The 19,881-nt window shown below is 38.3% G+C and overlaps 1 protein-coding gene across 15 annotated transcripts in view; it reads right to left on the reverse strand.

The window, feature by feature from the left end:
* Positions 1-19,881, reverse strand: part of DOCK10 (dedicator of cytokinesis 10) — a 142,468-nt gene that overhangs the window by 49,112 nt on the left and 73,475 nt on the right. For all 15 annotated transcript variants that reach the window (XM_085233045.1, XM_085233044.1, XM_085233053.1 and 12 more), the window contains exons 9-19: positions 18,427-18,512; positions 16,838-16,921; positions 15,907-16,062; positions 14,197-14,418; positions 13,420-13,542; positions 12,724-12,806; positions 7,676-7,798; positions 6,355-6,434; positions 2,874-3,061; positions 2,271-2,336; positions 1,528-1,620 (exon numbers count right to left, since the gene is read on the reverse strand). In XM_085233045.1, coding sequence (XP_085089171.1) covers positions 1,528-1,620; positions 2,271-2,336; positions 2,874-3,061; positions 6,355-6,434; positions 7,676-7,798; positions 12,724-12,806; positions 13,420-13,542; positions 14,197-14,418; positions 15,907-16,062; positions 16,838-16,921; positions 18,427-18,512 — 1,304 coding nt within the window. The remainder of the gene's footprint in view (positions 1-1,527; positions 1,621-2,270; positions 2,337-2,873; positions 3,062-6,354; positions 6,435-7,675; positions 7,799-12,723; positions 12,807-13,419; positions 13,543-14,196; positions 14,419-15,906; positions 16,063-16,837; positions 16,922-18,426; positions 18,513-19,881) is intronic.

The raw sequence follows: 19,881 nt of genomic DNA on the forward strand, positions 1-19,881 counted from the left end.
TTATCTTATTTTTAAAGCAATCTAAATGGAAACTAAAACGAAATCTTTGCTACTTGCTCAGCATAATGTCATGGCTTACACGAAAATCAACTTTTATTTAGGATTTCTGGTCCTTCTTAAATCCCATGTCATGTCATCCACAAATCCCAACAGATTTGAACTGTCATATTATTAACCTACTGGAATAAATACACAAAGTAACCAAAATATGTTACCATAGGAACTAATGAAAAAGACACTTTGGCCTTCTAAACTGTGATAATGCTTATCCAAGCTGATGCTATGCTTAAAGTAAGGCTTAGAAATTGTTAGTAAATGTTTGCAGCGTTAAATCAGCTTATGGGTAAGAATCTAACACCATAAATATAGATACGAAATGGGCATTCAGATGTGGAGATTAAGACAAGTTTTTTGATAACATTTTACATTATTTTCAAGACTGCATTTGCTGTCTTTTCTGACTAATACAAGTAACATTTAGAACTGGTGCATGCCTCTTCCAGCCATATCATCTATTAAGGTCTGAGTTCAGTTCTTCATTTACACTGAAAGTGATTTGCCCAAAGCAAATGGCTCATTGAGATCACAGAGAAGCACACTGTCAGATGTGTTATAACCCTTAACACTGCCTGCAAAGGAGAAGGATAAACATAGTCTGAAACCACTGAAATTAACTTTGATGGATGGATCTGATGATGATCTTACGGGTCCCTTCCAGTCTAAATTACCCTATAAAATGTAAATGTCCCACCCCAACTCCTAAACACAAATTTTAAATTAATGCCTATATGTATAGTTGCTGACCTTACCTCTATTTTAATGTTTGGAAGTTTTCCCAAGATGAAGTGGTTTGAAAAATACTGGTTAACTACTCTGCTGGGGCTGTTTGCCAGTACTATCACTATACAGAAGCAGTAGTGAAAAATCCAGAAAACACATATGGCATTATCACACCATCAAATACACTGCTCACTGAAAGTGAATTTAAATTCACTTGCAGAAAGTTTGGAAATCGTAGTTGGTGTTGGTGAAATGTAAAAATGCATGGTAAAGATGGGCAAAGGCCAACATACAACCAGCATTCTAGAGCTGCATCTCCCAAAGTATGAGCTAAGCTACTTGCTGCAGCCACTACATATCACTGTACATTCCATTCGGATCACTGGATAAACAAAAATGCCCCAGTGCAGATCTTATATGTCAGAGGGATTTGTTCTGACATTTCTTTCCATTCTTCATCATAACATTTATTGTTTCCATCATATTCAGAGATACATTGAATCCTTAATGCTATTCAGACAAGCATTTTAGAGAGTAGGCTGCTCCTAATCAACTCTACAGCATCTTAAACGTATTCAGAACATCTTATAAGAGGAAAGACTCACTGAGATATAACACAGTTATGTAGATTGACATAATAAAGTATACATGTACAAAAGACATTGTAACAGGTATTCTTTACACTTGCTCCCGTCTCATTAGCAAACATGTGAGATTAGTATTTTATGTGTAAAAAAGCAGACTGACCTCATCATAGAAATCTGGATTCTGGGAATGATGCAGCACAGCGGTGTAGGCTGCTGTTGTAAATAATGGTCCACCTGGTTTCCCGTAAATGTGCTGAGAAAAGCAACATACTTTGATTACATTGTCAAATTTTGCTGATGATGGTACTCTTAGTATATCTAATACACGTGCATTAAAAGCAGTATCATGAAGGATTGATAATTGCTTACAATTTAATATTTTTAAACAAACTTCCAGTAATAGTTCATTGATCCATGAAAATTACCCTGAGTTTTCTAAGCAATGCACTCCTTAAACTTCTTCCTTGCTGTTAATTATTCCAATGTCTTCTGCAAAAAGCTTTACAAAAGCTACTTCATCTTTATGAGGTTCAATACACAACATAAAGCCTTTACTGACTTCTGTTAACAATCCCCTTGCTGGCACAGTTCAGTCCAGAGGTTCTCGATGACAGCTTTATTCATGGAGAATTCACACGACAACAATATTATGTTATAGAGCTTAGTCAATAGCAAAGTTAAGAATTAAGTTTAAAGTTTTCTAATTTTTTGCCTCATTCTTTCTTACGAAGCATCTTAAGCTTAGGAAGAAACTTCAGGTAAATAGTGAATTTTAGACCAAGCAAGTTTCACCATAAAAACAGTAAGCTGAATTGTTCCAAATCAGTACAGTTCCCACTCCTGGGTTTTATAAGTAATGCTCTCAGAAATAATGCTCTCTGAACATATTTTGTGGTGGCTCACCTTCAGTGGCTTTGCTCCTTCTTCATCAGAGCTTTTAAATTCAATGCATACTGTTATATTCCGTGCCTGAAAAAGAAACATATTAACGCTCAGAATAGAACTGGGATGGCCATAAAAATGCAGGCCAGCAACAAGGGGTGAACTTAGCTCTTTTCAAAATCTAAGAAAAACATGCAAATTTGAAATGCCTTCCTGCCTTCCTTCCAGTGCTATCAATCAACCTGCAGAGAAGCAGATTATAAAGTGACCAGCATACAGATGTACTCAGTTTCAAGTACTCAAGTTTCACTTAAAAAAGAAAATTCCAGATTCACTGCATCAGCATACATAATTTCATTAAAATACATACCTTCTGAAGACTGTGAAAAAACTATTACCTCATTCTCACTAGTCTATGAATTAGTGATAAAACTTAAAACTAATCCACAAATTTATTTCATAAAATTTGTAACAAAGTTTTATGACTGCAAAGGTCAAAAAATATCAATGATTTGCATCACTATTTCCCTTTCCTTTCAATAAGTACTCCATCATTCCAATAACAGAGCCCATGTAATACATACCTACTCAATATTGGCCTGAATTAATCATCACATACTGTACCTTATTGAAATGTTTTTGGCTATCATACTTGAGGTGTTTTGGGTATATGTATATTTGGTTCTTGTAAACTCTGTAAGGGCGAGAATATTTTGTTGATTCCTGTACAAACTCCTCAACTTCCACTGTGGGCTGATGTTCCTTTATGTCATTAAATGGCTTGATTGGGATGAAAGATGAAGTTACACAATCTTCAAAAGAACAGAAAAGAAAACCATTCCTTATGACCTTTTTTATACAGTCTTACTAAGAAGAAGCAATATTGAGATGCAGTGGGTCAAATTTCACTGTAACATGCATTCACGTAAATCCAGAATTACATACATCAATCTTAAAAACTTTATCTCACTGAAGTTAAACAGTGCAGCACTGAAGAACTTTTGACATTCACAGTATTTGAAGATGTTTGATGGCATAACAGAACCATTGGTACGCTGACAGTTTCAATGAAATAAGTGATGAATATCTGATGCTGTTTCTAATTAATTTTACAGTCCAATATCTCATTTAATCCTTTCTATCATCTAATAACATAATAAACAAAATGAAGAAACAAGCAGCACAGTACTAGATTAAATACACGGTGTAATTGGGACGACTGAAATCCAATTAAGAAACAGAAGATGAAAACAAAAACTGTCACCCAGACAACAGGGAGAGATACTCTGTGTATCTGTGGCACTGAATCAGTGAGACATGCAATCTCAGCATGAAAAACATGAGGACTGTTTGCATAAAAGCACTTGAGAAGATTTGGGTCATCAACCTAGGGGTGTCCTGAATGATTTTTGGGAAAAGCAATTTGAAGGTTCTGTGTAAGAATTCTTTCCTTAAACCCAACAGTGACCCACTGGAAAATCCCACCAATCTGTGGGGAGGAAACTGAAAGAAGCAGGTGATCCCTTGCATGTAAGTATTCTCAATTTTACTTTCTTCAAAACCAACGAGGAAACTACCAGTTTCAGGATCGCACAGGTCTGCTGCAGCACAAGCAGCTGGGGGGAGAAGCAGCTCTGTGCCAGCCACAAAGGCTGCTTTCGGTTTGTTTTGTTTCTGACAGACCTGGAAAACGTTCTTCCCAGCCTGCTGCTCACTGAAATTGTGTGCCTGATTCACCTGTATACCCTCCATACTCCCACAATAGACCGAGCTTCTGATTTACACTGGAAAAATCCATGAAAACTGCCATCTTTCCCAATTCAAAATTAGCAGCATTAAAATGGAACTGCTCAGTTAAATCACTTGCATTTGTCAGCCAGAAGGGACCACTGATGGTTGCAGAGAATGCTTAGGAAGGTTTGTTCTCTCTAGCTCCAGCAACAGTGCCAGAAGGCAATCACACCAATTCTGTGCATTCTGCCTGTGCCTATTTTAGCCATTAACCTTGCCTCTCACTAGAGAAAACCAGAACTGATACAAGGATGAGCCAGCAGCACAAAGAAAGGCCTCTCAGCAGGAGCCTTGCTGCGGGCTCAGCACACTGCGCTTCTGGTAGTCCATGAAAAATTCACAGGGAAATAGAAATAGTGTTCAACTGCATATAAAAATCACTGTAAGTAACGTAAGTATGAAGCTTTTCAGTAGCAGTAGCTTAGATGCGCGTTACAGGCTATTACTGCTCTCGTCAGAAGAAGCAGTAACGGTGACAAGAAGCCATCTGGAAAAATCAAGAGTCTGTTGTGAAGGTCTGGCCTCTTTACCTCACATTTCACAGATGCATATGCAGAGGCAACAGCCCAGTTTGCTTGCAGTCACATTGCTCCTGGCTGCAAGGCCATCAACCGCTCTCCATAATCGTTCTTTGCACAGATGGAGCCTTCCAGTTCTGGGTTTTTAAGGTTATTTTTTGGGGGAAAGCAGGGGACATGGCTGCTGCCCTCCTGACAGTTTCAGAGTTCTGTCAACAGGCATGGACCAGGCATCACTGGTGTTTTCTTTCTTTCCCCTTCCTAAAGCTAAATGATTTTGGCCTTTCCCCCCCTCTTCTGCAGCAGAAAAAGCAACAGATTTCTACAAGCTTAAACACAGAATCTCTTGATATATCCCTGACTCTAGCTCTTATTGTCACTATCTCAAATAACATCTCACAAAACCAAAGATCTACTGCAGTTGTCTAATACAAATTGATACTAATATGAAGCAAAGCAGTATCCATCCCCAGAGACACAATTGTACCAGCAGCTTCTTGACAACATCTGCATCCAGCTTCCTTTGTTTTGGCTCTTCTTGGCAAAAAAGAGATTTTAACACTAAGCAAGACCTTTATTTTTAGTGGAAAGGAGGTGTTACAACAGAACTGGATACAGCTGCTACAGGGGCTTCCTTCAGAGCTGGCTGAAGTCAAGTTTTCATCAAAATTTTAATTTTTCTCCTGCATTACTCAAAGTAAGACATTCTCCCTGTGCCAAAGAAACGTGTAAGCTGTTACTGTTCAAGGTGAGGGAATTTTCACTGACTTTCCACACGTACTGGGCACCTCACTAGTGCATACCTTTAACATCCAAGCTTCACTTGGCCACAGTGAACTGAGCCAGGTAATAATGAAAGATCCAAGCTGCTTTGGAACATTTTGCTTACTTCGTTAGTAGGTTTTTTTTGTTGTTGTTGTTTGTTTGTTTCTTTTTTTAATTCCAAATATAAAATCTCTTTTTAAATGTTAGTAAAAGTTTTTTAAATCTAATACCATGTACAGATGATATAAAATGCGTGATCATCGCATATCTTAACATACAAATACTAAATGCATATGTATTGATACATACGTGTATTATGACTACACAGACCACATTTTGTTCTACATCCCTATCTGATCTCCATCCTGACACTGAGCAGTTGCTGTGCTTGTTCTGAACTAAATAACAGGGACCACATATGTAATGATATCTGAACAACAATGACAGTTAAACTTAATTCAGAGGAACTGAGATGGTCCTGATATTTTTGCAACAGTGGGCCACAGAAATGTGTCCCTTGAAACAAAAACTAAAGCAGGATTAAATTGGAAGCATCTGTACTAGGAGTTGCACTTTTGCCAGAGTTGCCCCTGAACAAAGTCCTTCATTTCATCTGCATTCTCAAAACCTGCTGGTAATCACATCCCATATGTGCTGATTCACAAAAGATGCATGCATCACAGGAAACACTGACAGTGCCAGGCTGTTAACATCTTGCTGAACAGAAGCCCAAGCCAGTTCTTTGGCTGAAAGTCTTGGATATCAAAAAGTGACCCCTGCACTTTCATCACATATAGAGACAGCATGTTATGTTCTGTATCGTGAAAGCATATTTGTGCAGGTAAAGTAGGAAAAAAAGAATGGTGTAATTAAATGAAAAATAAACAAACAAACAAAATCAGGTGCATTCTCTTCCCAAACAATTGCATACATTTTTCTACCAGAACTGTCTCATTACCACAATTCAGGACAGAAAGCCTATAACAATATCCTATTTAATTATAATATTTAATCATAAAGTTGAATCATACTTGGATGCTCCAAAGGAACACAATCAACTGCAATCTCCAAACTGCCAGGTATGGTCTGTATTTTGCTAATCTTCTCTGCTCTGCAATTACAGAAATGAGAACATTTTAGAAAATTAGAACAAGGAACATAAGACCCAAAATAGGAATTAAACCTAAATGAAAAACAGACTTTAAGATATGTAGTAAAAACCTTTAAAATAAACCTGTTGGTGGCCAGACTCAAAAGAAATGCATCAGGAGGGAAGAAATATTTTTTCTTTCTTGCTTTCACTCCTTCTCTATGCCTTCTCTTTGCAGGCAGTCACAGGTTATGGAAGACGAAGAAACTGCTGAACTAACAATTAATTCTTGCAAGGATAACTTACTTTTTATTTTTTTTGTTTGAAACAAATGTTCTTTAAAAGTAATTCTGTGACCACTGAGACATGAGGAGCTCATAGAATCATTGTTTCTGAAAAGTACTATGCTGAAAAGGGACTGAGATGTATTCCTCGTGCCTAAGCAGCTTGAATTATGCCAAAACCATGATACTAAATTTCTTTTTATCTAGGATATGCATCAAACAGACAAGAAGAGCGGAGAATTCTTATTCAAGCACCAAGAATGTCAACAAAGTTTACCAATTACTAACAGTAAGGTGTTCCAAGTGATTAAGAGATTGATCCAATTTCCCTAGTAGAAATTCAATCTTTCTGTGATCTCACATAAATGGAATAGGAAAAATTTATTATATTCTTTCTAGGTGCATCTGGAGTAAAGAAGAAATTCAAGCTTCAATTCTCGTGTTATTCATCTAGTCTTTGCTGTAGGATTAACCTGATCTACACCTATGTGGAAGAATACCCAGCCACACTGCTATTCATTAATTTACACACTGTCAAGCACTTGGAAAAGCTTTTTCTTTCAAATGTTCTCTCTGCAGTTTGACACGGAGACTCAAACAAACCAAACCAGGAACAGAGAAACTATTAAAGAACACTTTTTCACAGTTCCATGTGTTTGATTTTGTTTGTTTTTACGATACTACTGTCCCATGTTGGTTCCTTTACCTGCATCTCCTCTGATGGAAGTACGGAAGCTAATTTAAAAAATTACTATCTTTAGCTTACAGTAACATTTATTAATGTGCCAAATGACTTTCCAGGAAAACTAGAAAATCTAAAGCAGTCTTTGGCAGACACTGACTAATGTGAAAAACACCAATTTAATATGGCTACCTTGGCACATTGCACGAAACAATGAAAAAACCTGTGAAAAATAATTTGCACAGCTTTATAAAGCTTTTATACCTTCTCAAGTAGAATTAAAAAGCACTCCTTACCTTCTGTATTCAGCTATTAGCTTAATCAAATCTTCCATGGAAATCTTATTACTTTCTTGCCTGAATAAAGGCGAGAATCGTGAGTCTCTGTCAACATTTCCCTGATTATCTTTGAACACTGGTCTATAAAGAAAGAAAAGTAACATGTTTACAAACACATCAATTTGAATGTTTGAAATTGTCACGTCATCTTTTAATAAGCATATGACCTGAACTCTTCCACAGATTTAAGAACTTTCTGCAGAGCTTCACACAAGAAATCTTTTCAGAGGTATACCTCTGCAGGAGCAGAGACAGTTCCAGTGTATTTACACACACTGCCTCAGTTCTGCAAAGACTTAAGAATCTTACACTATGCAAACAGTCCCAAGTCACCTCAGTTGTAGCCTGACTGTTGACATCTCAGAGTTCCTGCATTTCAGTACTAGAACAGATCACCATGATCCAGCTCAGCATCCACTCATTTTTCCTCCCTTTATTTTTGGTTGTTAAGTCTCAGCTGAGAAAGCTGAAGCGCACTTCACCAGAGCCCACTTCCCACTCTACCCTCCACTGATCATTTTAATAAAAGAAATTACAGCAAAACATCAAATTGCAACCATTAGATCTCACCACATAAAGAAGCATGCGCTTGTGCAAAACCAGGGTAGAGACCCCTAGAGAGTTTTCTTATGCATTAAATCTGCTCTACGTCTTCCAGAAGCAAGACACCAACTCACCGTGCCTCAGCTTTCCTTCAAAAAACAAGCTTGTGGAACACTGACTAAATTTTTGGTGAACCAGTTACTAAGTGCCAAGTGAAATGGAAAGAAAGGATATGGTTTATAACTGGGAACAATAAGTATCAGCTGTCGTGCACACAGGAAAACATGCTCAGATATTTCCATTCCTGCTCGTTGACACTTGAAGGATTTAATTAAGACATTGCAATGCCCTTTGTACAGCCCCAAGGGTCACACACATTGGCTGGACTGGATAATGTAGCAGCTATCCAAATTAATGAACTTTGGATTCAACCGCTGTACGCTAAAACATTGCTTAACAAAAGTAAAATGTTCTTGACACTAAGTGCTGTTCTGTGAATCATTTGGCCAATCTTTCTTCTTTAATTTACTTCTCTGTTTCACTGCCAGGGAGAAGAGTAATTGATGCCAGCACAAATCGCTGCCAGATGCAAAATAATGGAGTAAACCCTTGGAAGAAGATCCCAAGAATGAGTACAAACGCACCCTGTCTTTAATTAATTAACTGAGAGAAACACTACTATTTCATTTCTTTGTAACTGTAAAGAATAATAGACCCTCTTCTATCAGATTTTTGCTTTCAAGAATTACGGGGAATAGAGTCCACACCAGCGTCACATATTTTAAGTTACTAGGAAGAAACCAGACCCAACTTCTGGCAGCCATTGGTTATTTTACAAATCCTATTAAACCATCGATGGAAAAACAGAAAAAAGATAAGATTAAATAACTATTGCAGTATTGGTGACATTATGACGAGCTCAGCATTGTTTCCTCCTTCTCCAGAATACCAGAGAGGACCAAAACATTGAGAAGATTTTGGCTGTGCCACTGGGCTCTGCACTGGGGTTGCTGAGCAAACCCATCTTCTGTGGGAACCTATGAATAATTCCCATCCTGGTGCTCAGCACACCAGAGGCACTTAGTAAACCAGGCTGGGGGTGTTCATAGTGAAGAAAGAGCCAGATCTATGTTGGAAGTAGCTCACTCCAAGGGCACTTGCCACTACAGGTGCAATTCAGACATTCAGGGAAAGCAAGCTGATCCCCACAAATGCATCCTTCCTGAATTCAGAGCAGAGTTCGACTGCTTGCTGCTGGTCAAACTATATGGACATATTCATGCTCCCAGCTCTTTAAAGTTGAAGAACGGTCACAGTAGCAGTACTATATATTTTACACCTGCAGTTAAAAAGCTGCACTCCCACATTTTGCTGGATCCATTCAGTTCCTGGGTACAGATGGAGCACCTTATCACAGTGAACATACCAAAGGCATTTTAGAACAATGAGTGGCAAGGTCAAGGAAAAACAAATGTAGCAAAACACTTCAACAGCCCAGGAGTCCAATACTTATCTAATATATTAATGATTTCTTACTACCTGCTACTTATTTATTAAATAGATCTTAAAAAGAAAAGAACAAAACTAAAATCCTGAAGAAATTGTCAGATTTCACTATAGAAAATGATACTTTTCCAGTATTTTAAATGTTTCAATTATTCTACTGTTCTGATACAAACAGCTGATAGTCCACAATTACAACAACTCTCTAAATGCAGAAAACCTACACAAGGTTGGTAATTTCACTCTGAAACACACTTTTCAGTAGAAAATTATTCTGACACATTGCAATTCTAACTTAAACTGTATACCTGTGAGAGCATATAGGCACCAGATTACACCAGTGACAGCAAGAAATCGGGAAGGAACCCTGAGTCATCCTTTTGCATGATGATAACCAACTGGATGCCACATGAGATAATTAAAGTTTCAGTCACTTGTATAAAACTCAACTGTCAGACTTTGACTCGCTAAACATATATGTAAAAATCACATTGTGGTCATCTGCAATTGCTTTAGGGGGGAAAAATTTCTGCAGAAAAACAGGAGTGAGGCTAATGCCAGAATGGAAATGTGTTTTCCAGTTATTTCAAATGCAGGGTTTTGCTATTTATCCCAGTCAGATCATTTTTTTCCCCCTGTAATATGATAGTCTCCAGTGGAAACTTCTCTTTTCAAGCTGAGAAAATAGAAATAGTTTGCACAGGGCCAAATTATACTTTGCTTTTACTGAAGAGTGTTCTGAGTAATGTTAAAACACAAATAGATGTAAATGAGGGCAGAATTTGACACAATGATCTAAATAAATTCCTTGTGCAACTCCACTGATGCCAACAAGATCATACACGTGGTTTATTTGGTCAACAATCTTTACACTGTTATCTCATCCCCATAAATGATTAATAATGAAAAGTTTTAAGAGCTGATAAACACACCCGAACGTATTTTCAGTAATTAATCAAACAGACGGAAGGAAAGCTCCTCAATGTTATGGGCAGTGAACCACTGAAGTAGAATGACATCCAAAACTACTGCCTGCTGGAACTGAGGGACATCCACAAATTCCAGGTACATCCTCCGCTCACATGCAGGCCATCTGTGTAATGCACACACTGTAACTGCCTACAAAATGTTGAGCTTGCTCTGCATCTGCTAACACAAGCACGTATTTCTATTTCTATGTGGGAAACCGTACCCAGAATATTGGTTAAATAAACATATTTAGGACTGATTTGATGCTATCCTACGGAAGGTGTAGAATACAGCACAACATGAAAGTCTTTTCTGTCTTGCTTTCCTGAGGAAAATAACACTAACAGAGGAAGGCTCAGGCTCCTGACTACCCAATCCCCACTGTACTGAGGCACACACACAAGCAATGACTGAATTACAGAGCACATAACTGCAGGTGGAGCCACCAGCAACAGTCAGCCAGGACAGAGCCAACAAAAAGCCAGCCTGTCGCCCAGCCTGAACCTCTTGCCACCATACCATCTATTACATGCTAAAAGTAGCCCATCAATAAAAAAACAGACACCCATCAATATCATTTTGATGAATGGCCCTTTGGCTTTAATACAATACTACTGTATTAATGAACACCCTTGAGCTTGCTGTGACAGATCAGAGCACATTTTCTGCCCTTCTCCTGAGCGTGCGCCCACTTCTCCTGTTCCCATTGGATACTGAGAAAAAAAATTACATCAGTGAAAAATAAATGATTACTCAAATGGCCATATCTTTATGTTTGCTTCTTTGCCATCCAAGCACCGTATGCTAAAAATACAAGTTTTCACCTACATGTTGAAGGACAAACCATGTGATTCTGGTACCCCATACTTCCACACCAGAAGAACACAGCCACAGAGCCATCCCTAATGGTCATGGAGAGCACCACACATGACATTTTCACCTAATGCTTTTTCCTTCTTCCTTTCTACAGCTTCAGGCAGCCCTCCAGCAGGCCTGCTGTGTCAGAACAGAAAAAGAGGATTGCTTGTGCTTGCTGATGGATGAGCTTTCCTTTTTATAGAGAATATAAAATATTGTATTCCCTGCTCCATGCGTGGCAGAAAGATGGTGCTGCCAGAGGGACACACAGAGTGGCTTGGTCAGAGAGATCTGTTATCACAGAGCTACAGCAAGATGAAGAAAGGACAGAAGACTGAGAAGGAACAAACAGAAAGGAGGATAGAGGAATTATTAGAAAATCTGAAGAAATGATGAAAAGAAGGCAGCCACATCTATTTTGGCAACTTGATAGAAAGGGATCAAGAGGCATGGGAAGAACAGGCTATACAATAACCCACTGGAAAGGAGAAGAAGAGTGGAAGAGCAAGAATCAAATATTGCTACTGCTACTGCCAACTGACCTTCCAAACAAGAATGTAACAGGTCTCTTTCACCTAGAAACCAGTAAAGCTGCAGAAGTACCTAAAGTATTCTCATTTCCATGGCCTAAGGCACTGTACTGGGGTCACCATTACTCCAGTCCTCGGTTATACTTACTTGAAATGTGACAGGCAGAACTTTAGACTGTTGAATCTGTATTTTATGTGGCCATTACATCCTTGTATACGACAGTAACTATCTTTGAGGGAAACGATTGTAAAAACCGTGACTTTGAAAATTTTTCAGTAATTTTTAGCATCAAATCACTAGTGGAGTTCACAATATCCAGATAATCTGTCAGTTAACCTCTGTTACTCTCTGGCAACTTCACTACTTACTTAAATAAAAGATTCCAACACAGTAACATTTAATGAGAAAGTAACCAATACTCATCTGTGTGAGAAATAGGGCAATGAACTAATAAAGCTGCAGGATCTTCTGGGGTCTGCATCACACAGAAAGCTTTGCTTAGCTTTAGGCAGAACAAGTGAAAAGCAGTAAGATGACACAAATCCAAGAGTAGAATAATCTATAAGATATTACTACAAATTATAAGAAGAATTAATACATACCTCACCGACCAAGCAAATGGCATACGGTATTTTCCCAGCTTGCTACAGAATTGTTTATTGGATTTTAACACTTTCTGTGCACACTACAAAACAAAAAAAAAAAACCCAAAAAACTGAATTGTGTCACCAATGTGCCAATAATATGTACAGCACAGGATAACAAACTATCACTCTGCTGGAGAGGTTGTAGCGGCCCCAAAATAATTGGATCTGATACTGCCCATGACAGAAGGTTCTGCAATGGACAGGAGAGACATCATGGAACTGCTGACAAATTAAACCTCTTCAGTGTCCTCTAAGTCAGAACTACAGCAGTTAAATTACTATTCCACTTTGCTTTCATATATCTATGGCAAATGCTCTGTCTGTTCTCAGACACAGGTACTACCCTGGTTATGTAAGCATACAAAGAGCACTAATTCAGAATTCATAAAAGATTACTGAAACCGAATTTCACTTTGCTAGGACGTAACTAGCATAGGAACGCACCATGCATGGATTCATATGCTTCAGTCAAAATGGCATTTTTTTCATTTTGTGAGATTGTAGTTGGTCACCACATAATAATTTATCTTAACAAAGTTAGTGGAGTTTGGGCATTTGCTTTCTTAGGAGATTTGCAAGCAGAATTGCCAATGCCTTCAGCTTCCAATAGGCTGAAACTTACAGAGAAGGAACTTGTTCATATTACTTTACCTTATAAGAATCAGGATTCTTAATGTAAGGTTCAGCACTGCTGGCAATGTTTCCTGTGAGCACCTTCTCTATTTTTGCTACTAATACGATCTCAGAATGAGGATTACTTATGGAGAAAAGAGCCTGAGAATAGAAAAGAGAACAGTAAAAAAGTACATGGCAATACTGATGAAATGAAATACTGCCAATGCTCTTTGCTTATGGAAATGCCACCAAACCAAATTCAGAAGACATTACAAAGGATATCTCTCTATGCATTCAAGACAGCCAGAGGGAAACTAAAATCTTCGTATTAGCTCTGCAGTGAGATTGTGCCCTCAGCACCTTGCAAAGATACTAACTGAAGTGAAGAAATGCTAGAATCACCTAACCTAACCATTCGTCTGGGACAACACTAACATCAAACTCGTGGGAATGGCACTGAGAAGAAATGCAATATAAGGCAAGAACATAGGAGTACTTGGAGATTAACTGTGTTTAGATGAGGCTTTAAGTTCAGTTTTGATTGGGTGGTTTGAAAAACATCAGTGAACGAACCCAAAGAATTCAGGAAATGCGTTCGGTCTCTCTATATGACAGACATTAATTATTTGAATTGTAAATGGATTGTAAATATCATGCAACTGTATCCAAGTACAATTGATATATATTGTTAGAAAAAGTATGTTATGAAAAAAGAATCACTGGTAGTAGAAAAAGTCTCCAACCAAAAATTAATACTACTGAACTAAAATTAGTCGTGAGAGCACTAAGTCACATAAGCCACACGTTGAATACCTGTTTTGGGTACTTCAGCCATTCTTCTGGGAACCCCCTGACCTGTGGTTCTTCCACTTCACTTGAGTCTATATTTTCAACAGTGCCGTTTTCTAATGAAAACGAAGAACCTGAGATCATCTGTCTGACGAGAGCATGGTTCAAGTCCACATGAAAATCAGCAGATATCTTCTTGCCATCCCTGACATCATACAGTGCCACGCTCACAAAGAAAGGCTCCACCTGGAGAAAACACCAGAAACAAAACAATGCAGTAACCGAGAGAGAGAGAGAGTAAAATCCTTTATTGGAACCATAGAGCTAGAAAAAAGAAAGTAAACGAAGACTGTTTACAAATTATGAGATTCATTGAAAACACATGTTCATCCAGCAACAAAGATTCCAACATTTAGGGGCTTTTAAAGGTAGCTCATTGACACTGGGCCAGAATAGCAATCAGCAGCTAACACAGAAACTTGCAGAAAGAATACAGAAATGTCTCTGTTGCAGATAATGATTAGAGTAAATTAACAGACCTCAGAGAAATGCTACAGAATAATTTTAACGCAAATTTGCACTCATTATAAAAGAATGGATAGTGAGGGCGGGCCTTCCAAGGATCATCAGAAATGTGACCAGAAATGATGACAAATGTAATGAGATGAAAAACGTTTACTGGTACAAACACAAACGCGTGGGTGTATTATTCAGTGGGAAACACATGTTCTATTTTGCTAGGAAACCAAGAGCATACAAACAGCTCTGACAGTACCCACTTGTTCTATTCCATAGTGCCAGGGAATTAAATCGTATGACTGTAAGTAACCTCTATAGAGACTTCACTATTCTGATGAAACATCAGTCAGGATAAGAGAGATGAACTTGTAATGACAAGTTCTGAGCCGTTTGGAAATCGGAATCTTAAAACTCAGGAGATAAGGGCATGTATAAGCAGGTACAATATTCTGGGCTTTTGCAGCCTCTGTAATGAACAAGTGCATGCCCTTGATTCAGTTATCATGAGCTCCCTTAAACAGCTATTCCAGTCTGCCAAAAAAGTATTGATCACATTATGCTGAATATGCACTCACTGGAGAGGTCATCGTCATATGGAAATACACAAACAAAATAAAAATCGATGCTTCATGGAATATATGAAAGTTGAGTTTCCAGGACACATTTCTCAAAACCTTCCCTGCTTCTGAGGAGAATTAACCTTAAGCTATGGATTGGTAACAACAACTTCCCTTTCCCTGCATTTTTTTCTTAAAGTAAACATGAACAAAATTTTCTGCTTTGTCCTTTTTTTTAATATATATTTTTATTTTTAACTCTGGGCTTTCCTTCTTGATGAAGCATCCAGTCCTTTTTATTTGCCTTTTCATCTGTAATCTAATCTGCCCCCAAACTCTCTGAGAAAAACAACTAAAAACACCAATTACCCACCACCAACTGATATTCAATTGCCTCCTTACATAGACCTTTGCAGTTTAAACTTGTTCTTATAGCAACTGTTAAGGATCCTCAAGAGTCTTAACGTTTTCAATTCCCCATTCAACTGTAGCTAAAAGTTTGCAATCTAAATCAGCTTCAAAGTGCTGGAAGGTTCCCCAGCCTCATCACTCGTTTCAAAGGGATAGGCTGAGGGGGAGCTAACCAAGTGTAGTAAGCACAGAGGAAGCCTTTTTCGAAGGGGGAGAAAAAGCAGACAGGGAAACAATGAAATCTTACATTAGTTGAAGGATCATTTTCATTTTCAGTAACGCAGGCCTGGAGATTCCAACTGAGGGATTTGCAAGTTATCAGGATCCGCTTAGCAGGTTTTTCTTCAAATGGCTTGATCACTGAGTTTGTCCCTGGAAACTCCTTTTTCTGAGGATTCACTGACTGAAATACGTTAGGTGATTAGTTATATATTGAAAAAGCATGATAATCCAAAACTCAGAAAGCCTTCTAGAGGTGTTTACTATCACTGAATTACCTGAAAACCTCGCAAAATCACTGCTGATATCTCCATATTCCTTGTTAAGTCAACCAACAAGCATTCATTTAGCACAAACAAAAATGCTATTTTAATCATGAAGTCTAACACTAAATAAGCAAGCTGAGGATAAGAAGAAAAGCAATCTGCCCTTCCTACCATTTCCAGCTAAACTTCTTTCACATACATAAACTTGTATACCTCCAATTGTACCTCCTGCTTTTTAAACCCATTCACATTTTGTAGTCAAATTCAGTGCACTGAAAAACGATAAAAATCTGTTACTGTGACATTCCTAGTCCAAGGAAAGGTTCTGTTTCTGTAATATTTTCAGTCTGCTTTACTGACTCAAAGTTTAGCTACACTGGACAAGATGATCTGCAGAGGTCCCACCCAACTACAACCACTTTGCGATCAGATAAGGGCAGTCTGTGCACAAACCTCTGCAGAGCAGGGACAGCATTTTTCCCCCCCACTCATTTTGAAGCTGAAAAGAAACACCATTTCCATTCTACTTTTATTTTCAGCCTAACAGTCCCGTGCACACAAGTGAGATTAGCACAGGGTGGAACTCTCAGTTGCTCACTGAACTCCCAACCACAGAGGTAGCTTAGCTAACCCTGTTAGCTCAGCATCTGTATTTAAAAACTTACAGGAACTTGAAAAGGTAATTTCACTTACTGCTATATCAGGATCCAAGGAGAAAAGATTTAGTCGCTCTGTATTTCGAGAAGCTTTCACTGTTTCTTCTGTTTCTGTGATGTACTGTAGTGACAAACAATAAATTAGTTTTCTGCACAAGAACAGAAACCCATAGAGTTGTTAAACCTTTAAATGAATGACCAGTGTGTCACTTATAATAACAGCCCTCACTTCTGCAGCAGGTATTTCAAAGTGCTTTCAAACATTCTTTGAAGGTTATGCCTTTGTGAAGAAGGATTTTCAGCCTGCAATATACTTCAAAGGAACCCAAAAGAAGACCAATTAAGTAACTCAAGTTCATATATGTTACTAAAGAGTCCATTGTTAAGATGTCAGAATAGTGGCTCACCACACTGAAAACACTTTGGGGATTCACAACCCCAGGGAAAAACAGACTCCCACAAAACCATTTTTGTTGCAGGGAATGCAGAGAGGAGAGTGGGAAAGCGTTGTCCTGCCTTTCAAACAGGCAGAATCCCACAGACTGCAGAACACCCACAAATGTCAGGCTTGGGACTCCTCTCCCCACCACCCATCTCTCTGTCCCTGGTTCAGGCAGATTCAGGATCAGGAGATGAGGGACAGGCCCTGGTTACTGCAGCCAGGTATATAGAGCAAGGGCTAAAAAGAAGAACTAACTATATAAAGGGCAATACAAGCACAAAACAAATTGCTGACCATTTATTTTAGCCTTGCAGGCCAACAGTAAAGAAAGCATTTGCTTTAATTAAACTATCTGTGGTAAAGAAAGAACCTGCCTACTGAGAAAATGATCAGATACTATTGTTGCCCTCCCACAAGAACACAATGATTTATCTTTTGTTCTTGTTGTAGCTATTTTAATTGTGTGACCATTTCATAAATATGAATATGACCTAAAGCAAAATGTAAACCAAATTCTGTCTCATTTTCATTCAAATCTGTAGAAATAACATTCTCAGACAGCATTTTGCTGTATGTATGTACAAGTGGGTAGCATCTATAGATGCTCCGTGACAGAAGGTTACAAACATCATACATTCACTTAGGAAAACCAGTGATGATGATGTACTTCCAACCCAGCTTCTCCTCATTTTAGCACCTTCGACAATTATTTCATTTGCATGGTGTAGTCTGAGAGATCTAGAAGACAAAAATATCTCTACATACATTTTTCAATGAAATTAGTGAAGGTGATGAACAGTTTGCAGCTTGTTTCCTTTAAGTGCTGCAAGTCATATAGGAAACCCTGTCTCTCTAACGGCTAAAGTCTGTGAAATACAAGTTAAAAAAGTAAATACTTCTTAAGCAACTGCAGGGGTTAGTTCCTTATTGACTTCACAGGTATAAATCAAACCAGTCTGGCAAGCATGTACTTTCTTTACACCCAGTGGAATTCTTTTCATTTATACAAAGCCATCAACTCAGAAATAAAATTATTTCCATCACTTATCATGTCTCTAACACACAAAATGGGGTGTATGCTATTTTTAAACCTTTCACAACAGTAATGATAATCTGTTGGCAGGCATGTTGACCTAGGCGGCACTTTCTACTCAGCTTGTAAGGACAAACATAACAGCCATTACTTTTGCAAAGTCTGGATGCAAGGTGTTCTCTGAAGAATCAGCCTCTTCTTGAGAGCAATCATAATTCACTGAAGCTTCTGCAGGGTCTTGAAAAGGGGAAACAAATAAATAAATAAATAGGTCAATGTTTTTGTTATGCTTGCTCTTACCAGTGGGTTTTAAAAATCAATCCCCATCCGACTCCTTTTTGTTCTCTCTTAGAATCCATCTCTAAAATGGAGGAGATACTTATGTGACCTCTGTTCACCCCAACCTCAACTCCCAGCAGTGTTTACTATAATAACAGAGACTGTATTTAAGCTTCAAAAGATGCTGGACTCTACTTGTTGAAGTGTCTGGAACATCCATCCATGACAAATATTCGTGTCCACACCAAAGACATCTTCCTTCCCTCCTGAGACAACCCTGAAAATTTAATGCCAACCCAAAGATTTTGGACTCCCAGTAAAAGGAGTTTTCAGTGCAGTCAGTGAGGCAGACAGGACCCTATCTGCTCTTTGAGAAGAAAGTCTGGACTCCAAAAGCTGCAAATCTACATTTCCAGAAAATGGCACTATACAGCAAATCCTTTATTTAGCTCTTGCTTTCAGACCAATGTGAAATAAGTCACTACAGACATTCAAGGCCATTCTGCCAAGAAAGAATCATGCCTTTTGACAAGCTAACAAGCAAGAGGAATGTGCTATGATGTTATCGGCGTTTTTACCCCTAAAAAACTGGTTTCTGCTAACCTTATGTCTTTGATGCTCCTCACGCATTTCTCTTGCTGTTACTTAATACCCTAATGGGTGGAATTTTCAAAAGCACTTCTCTGATTCTGAAGTGCAAATCCCTCGTGCCTCCAAATCATAAAAACATATCTTTGGCTATATGAAGAGTTTTCTGACCCCCCCCTGAAATCAGAATTTATTATAAACACTAGGTTAAAGCCTTCAGTTAGCTCTGAACTTCCTCGAGATTCAGATGCATGGGGGTTCAAAGCTTTGATTTAGTTCATACTATAAGTGCTGGTGATAATTTTTACTAAGGTTTCAAGTGTTTTCAGTTATACAGTTTTAGCTAGGATTCATCAAACTGAACATGGATTTATTATGTGAAATGATGAATTATTGTCTCATGAAGAGTACAGTATGACCAAGCATCTAATTCTTTCCTACATGGTCAAAGCACAATAATATGCAAAGTCACAAAAGCAAGAAACGAAAAGTCAATAAGCTTCCAGGGAAAGAGCAATACACCAACAGCTGGTGATTTTTTTTTATAATCACTAGCTCCAGATGTTTAAAGAAAAACAAAATGCTGGAAAAAGAATCTTTCCCCAAGAGCAGACTCTTTAAAACTTTCTTGAGACCCAAGACAGTAAAACACAATGTACCAGTAAGATCATTGACAGGGTGAACTACTCTTGAAAAAGAGCTGCATAAGCAAAGCAGAGCCATGCTGTTCCTGCTGACT

Source organism: Meleagris gallopavo, chromosome 11, assembly GCF_905368555.1.
Source record: "Meleagris gallopavo chromosome 11, MGAL_WU_HG_1.1, whole genome shotgun sequence".
Classification (NCBI taxonomy): domain Eukaryota; kingdom Metazoa; phylum Chordata; class Aves; order Galliformes; family Phasianidae; genus Meleagris; species Meleagris gallopavo.